A 5545-nucleotide genomic window follows, 5' to 3' on the forward strand; every position below is an offset into this window, starting at 1 on the left:
AAAGTTATCCTTTGTTCGTGAGGCCATAGCTCTTGCCTTTCTGTCATGTTTCAGTTCAATGCGTCTAGCCAAAAGTTGTTCTTTCTTTCTTTTTTCTTCCAGTGCTGTAAAAGGAAACCAGGAAAAAGTTATGCAAAAGCACTACTTTTTATTTCAATTTCTTCCAAACTGATAAACCATTTACAACAGTAGTTTAAGAATATCTGGCTAACAGCTATTCAAAACAGACCAGAAAATGATCAGAGGTCTGCCAACAGGGCAAGCTAACCTACCTGAATCAGCTACTCTGACAAACAAAGGCAAGCAATTAAGTCAAATGCTGCTATTGCAAAACTCACTAAGATGATTCAATCAAAGCAGCTCTTCAGAATGCTATGCAAACTAAGGAGAATTACTGTGTGAGGAGGTACAGGACTTATGGGATCTCTGAGTAATGGAAGGAGTTCTGAGACTGAGCAAGAAATTTTTTCAGACTGTACGGAGTTTACTATCAGATGTTTAAGGGAAGATGAGGAAAGGGAGGGAATCAAAGAGTATTTGTGGGACAAGAATTGGAAAACAGGCTGAGTGTGCATGTAGAGGGGTGTAAAGGAGAGACAGAAGCAGCCAGCCACAGATAAGCAAGCTGCTAGTCACTACATTTGTCTGGCAGAGCCCTGTGCCCTATCTCCACAGTCTGTCCTATATTCTTACTTCACTGTTTTTAGCTATTTTCTGCATAAGTATGCTCTCTTGAGTCTGTGTGATCTGCTGACAAAATTCCGGCTGGACTAGCTTGTGAATAGGATGAGAGGTCTGAATGCCAGATGCTGGAGAGACCAAGGGAGTTGGGGCCAATACCAGAAAGACTCAGGAAATGCATCAATTCCTAGAAAATGGATTGGGTGCCTGTAAAGGTACCATATCCCCTGCCTATATTATTCTGTTGTCAACTGCTGTGACTGTACAGAGTGTAAGTGCATGCATGCTTATGTGGAATTCATGCCCGGTCTTGCTTCTGGCTGGACCTGGCAGCAGGGATAAGGAACAGGCTCATGACTGGCCCAGGAGAGGAGGAATACCGTGGGCCATCCAGTCCATCAGATTTGGTTACCTTTAACAAAATAACATCAGAAGCAACACAGTACTAGTTTCTTCTATAGACTATTTAAAGGAAATATAATACAGTGGAAAAACTGTGGCTCAAACAAAGCCTCTGCCATACGAATTTAAAATTCACACTGTATTGATATGCTAAAGACACAACAACAGAAACTCTTACCATTTTTCCACACAGATCAAGGTTTTTAAAGTAAAGTTATCAAAAGTCCAGATGGTTTCTTGCAATATCTCTTCACCTTAACTACTTCTCAATCTCCAACAGTAAATGCTAGTGTAGCTGATTAATATTTAACTCCTTAGGAAAGCATGCAAATATCTCTGGTCCTTACTTAGTCCTGCCTTTCCCTCAGCATCAGTTACATGCATAAGTTCCAGAAATAGATATGCAAGAGCTTTGAATAAGGTGACAAAGTCTCAAAGAGTCAATGAAAGTCTCCCATAGGAAATATTTTAGATTGTTACCTTTTTTTCTTTTTTCTTCTTCTTGCCGTCTGAGAAATGCTTGCACTGCTGCAGACTCTACACCCTTGACTTTTGGAACCTTTTTGGGAGGACCAACAGCCAAACTGTACCTTTTCTGCAAAGAACAAGGAAATATGTCAGAAAAGTTAAGAAATGTAAAAATATTAAAGTGTTACACAACTCCTCAGTTTTAAAAAGTCATGTACTTGACTTTAAGCACAGAGATGGTACAGAATAATCAAACAATGAATTCCCACTGAAGCTGAGAGTTGTGATGGCTACACTGGACTCCGAGCCATACTTTGGTTCATGCTGACTAAGGAGCAACAGGCCTCATGTCCTTGGGATGAACTTGCGAGCTAGAAAGCCTCCCGTACAAGGGAGTGAAGGTGTCTTGAAAAATATTTTGAAAGGCGGTTTCGAAACCCAAAAGTGCAAGATAACGAAAGTACAGAATAAGATAGCAGAGCTGAAACAAAAACATCTATCTTGTCTACACTATTGACTAGAAGCCAACTACTTCACCCTATAAATATTGCCATCAGGATGGGCCCAATTTGAGCTCTCCCTGAATTGCAGCTGGACTGCATGCCAGGTGACTCTCCCCTTGAGCAGAAACATCTCTCAAGGTTAGAGATGCCTTACCTGATACTACGAGATCTTTCCTTACCCAAGGCAGAAAAATCTTTTACCCACAACAGATACTCGATAGCATGCTGAATTAATATTATGAAGCATTACTAATCCATGTAGCTACTCAATATTGTTATAAACATTGTATGGATAATTCCATTAGACATAAACCGTTGACCAAGTCCGAGACTAAGACTGGATCCAGCCACACCTAGGCTCCAAAAGGAGTTTAGAAAGCAAGGGGGTCCACTCTGAACCTTGTGACTCAACAGGAGGGTCCTCCTTACTCTTTGCATCTCTGGTTTCTGTGTGAATCATTCTAACTTGATTCTAATTCAGTTTTCCATTGTATGTTTCTTCCATGCAGTAATTAATAAGGTGACCTTTGCCAAACTTACTGAACCTTGTCAAACCAGTGTTAAAACTTTGTTAAATTTGAACCTATTGAACTCAGACAAATTATTTCATCTCAATAAAATATATTGCTGCTTCTCTTTTTTGAGTGGGGTTGCATTCCACCCATCCACAACAACAGTGCACTCAGCTTTCTGAAGGAATGAACACGAAACCAGAAGACAGGTAAGGAGACCAAGCGAAACGAGTAAAGTGCACTAGATTGAGAAGGAATGCAACAGCTGCATGAGTAATGGAATAAAGATATTTCAGTTCAGTCTTAGTCTTTGACCAAGCACAAAACAAAAGCAGACTACAGCCCAAGCTGCCAGAGTCTGTTCAATTCCAGACTGCAAGTTTATAGGTCCATTAGCGCTTTCGGCTTTTTTGGGGATGCTCATTTCAGTTACAGGTTATCTTATTCAGTGAAAAGAAATAGATCAACTAGAAATGGAATTACCCCAAAAGTTGGAACTGACTTCACCAGTATAATTAGTAGGTTGATCTAAAACCAGTGATAGTGATTTTAGTTCCTGCTGCAGTGATCTTAAAGAGAAGACTATTGTACATCAAAGAGTTAGTGATCTGCATTCAGGTTGGATGAGGCTCTGAGCAACCTGATCTAGTTGAAGATCTCCCTGCTCATTGCAGGGTGGTTGGACTAGATGACCTTTAAAGGTCCCTTCCAACCCAAACTATTCTGATTCTATACCAGTTGACCTGAATAGGCACAGGCCTGCACTCTCCTATACTTATGACTTGAAACCACTGTATGAACTCAGCAGGCTAATTGTGACAGAATATACAGCCCCCACTTGACATCTGGCAATTAAGCCCCCTGTTGCATGTGGTGTAATTTGCCTGGAAAAACGAAGACTCCAGGAAGACCTTATTGCAGCCTCCAGTACTTAAAGGGGGCTTATAAGAAAGATAGCAACAGACTTTTTAGCAGGGCCTATTGCAATAGGACAAGGAGTAATGGTTTTAAACTAAAAGGAGGGCAAATTCAGACTAGATAGAAGGAAGAAATTTTTCACAATGAGGGTGGTGAAACACTGGCACAGGTTGCCCAGAGAGGTGGTAGATGCTCATCCCTGGAAACGCACAAGGTCAGGTTGGATGGGGCTCTAAGCAATCCGATCTAGTTGAAGATGTTCCTGCTCACTGCAGGGGGGGTTGGACTAGATGACCTTTAAAGGTTCCTTCCAACCCATCTGTGATTCTATGTCTCATTATATCTTGAAGTGAAGCAGCATGTTTTCATATAACATCCTTTTGCTTGGCAGCAGAAATGATACAGAGCTGTTTATTTCCAAGAACATCCTACAAAAGCTCTAAAGGCTACAGTGCTTGTGATCTTCACCCCAGACAGGATTTGCACAGCTTGCCAAGCCTGGATGTCTGTCCAATACTGTACAACTCGGGATTCCAGCAGCTGAACAGACGTAAAGTTATCTATGCTATCCTCTTTTTTCCTTCTCTTGTTATTTCCAACAAATTTTATTCTAATCAATATGCTAAGAGTCCGAGTGCCTTTCTTACCAGGATCTATAAAGAACACTTGCACTAGTGTGGTACACCTGTTCAGACATTACCTTTCATAAAGGTACAATTGTCAGATTTGGGCTTTACAACAATAAAATGGAAAGAAACAAAGACTTTTTTGATCTTCTCACAAACAGGCTAGAGAAGATTGAGAAGCAGTGAGAAAGACAGAGACACTTGCAAAGATAAATACAATAGAAGCCAGTTAAACCCAGAAGCAGATAGAAAGCAGAATAATACATTTAGAAGAAAAACACCTATGAGGTTTGAGAGGTTTGTTTGTTTTTTTTAATTTCAGTAGTCAACCAATAGATTATAACCTAAACCAGGATCTTCCACATGAAAAGTTAAGATCCTTACCAAATGAAAGAGCTGTGAAATATGTTCCCAGATAAAAATAATACCACCAATAAAAAAAGCCACACAAGCCAGTATTCCCATAAATATCTTCCTATCCTCATACAGCCTTACAAAACTTAAAAAAAAAAATTGAAGTATCTGGTAAAGCTACCTACATCTAAGTGTTTTAGAAGCAATAAGGAGGAAAGCTAGTAGCATAACTCCCTATAGATTTCAGTATCACCCCATGGAAGCCTTCATTCTAATTTCTAATTCATTGAAACAGCAGCAGCACATAAATAGATCCTTGGATTACTTTAATTACTAACATGCAAACCTGTACATTATCTTGTATATACATGCACGAAGAAGTATGGTTCAGAGACTCATTTCTAAAATGCAGACAAAACTGGCACCAAGAAGGGCAGCTACAATAACAGCTATTTGTGGTCTCTAGTAAATTCTGAAATTATTAAACCAAAATTATAAAGATATACCGTCTGTGTACATTGCAGTAGTAAAACCTGACACATTGCCTCAGCACATTGAAGAGCTACTACAGTCAGGCTCATTTACCAAGATTCACCTCTGTGCAAGAGTTTACCATAATCTGAGAATTGATTTTGTAAATCCTTGTCACTTGGAGAAGCTCCAACTCTGAATAGATTTTTGGTACTTACAACTGAAATCATTAGAATTGATCGTCATAGCTAGGACTATTTAAAGGATAAGATAGCTGTATCCAGGCCCCTTTCTTCTGGGAAGCTGAGGTCCTTCCCTCCCCAACTTTAGTGTTGCTTACACCAAAAGTATTCCAAGACCTAACTATTCAGGAAACCTGAACCACAATGCACTACTGCTTCTCAATTTTTGGTCAAATGTAGCCCACGAGTCAGTGCCCCGAAGTCGTCTGGCATGCTCCATCTAAATCAGAACAGATAGAGAAGCATATTATCATTGAAAATCCTTTCAGAAAAAGGTTGCAGCAAATTAGTACCTTAGAAACAATTTGAGGTACTCTGTAGTATATTCATTAGTACAATGTCTACATAACTTATCTTACTCCCAAAGT

General features: G+C 39.8%; 1 protein-coding gene across 1 annotated transcript in view; it reads right to left on the minus strand.

Annotated features, from left to right (window-relative positions):
* LOC104625167 (protein SPT2 homolog) overlaps positions 1-1684 on the minus strand; it is a gene marked incomplete at its 5' end in the record, with an annotated part of 7481 nt that extends 5797 nt beyond the window's left edge. The window contains 2 exon segments of the mRNA XM_010292728.1: positions 1-104; positions 1564-1684. The exon segment at positions 1-104 is cut by the window's left edge and continues 15 nt beyond it. Coding sequence (XP_010291030.1) covers positions 1-104; positions 1564-1684 — 225 coding nt within the window.
* Positions 1685-5545: the final 3861 nt, after the last annotated feature.

Source organism: Phaethon lepturus, unplaced genomic scaffold (assembly GCF_000687285.1).
Source record: "Phaethon lepturus isolate BGI_N335 unplaced genomic scaffold, ASM68728v1 scaffold21698, whole genome shotgun sequence".
Classification (NCBI taxonomy): domain Eukaryota; kingdom Metazoa; phylum Chordata; class Aves; order Phaethontiformes; family Phaethontidae; genus Phaethon; species Phaethon lepturus.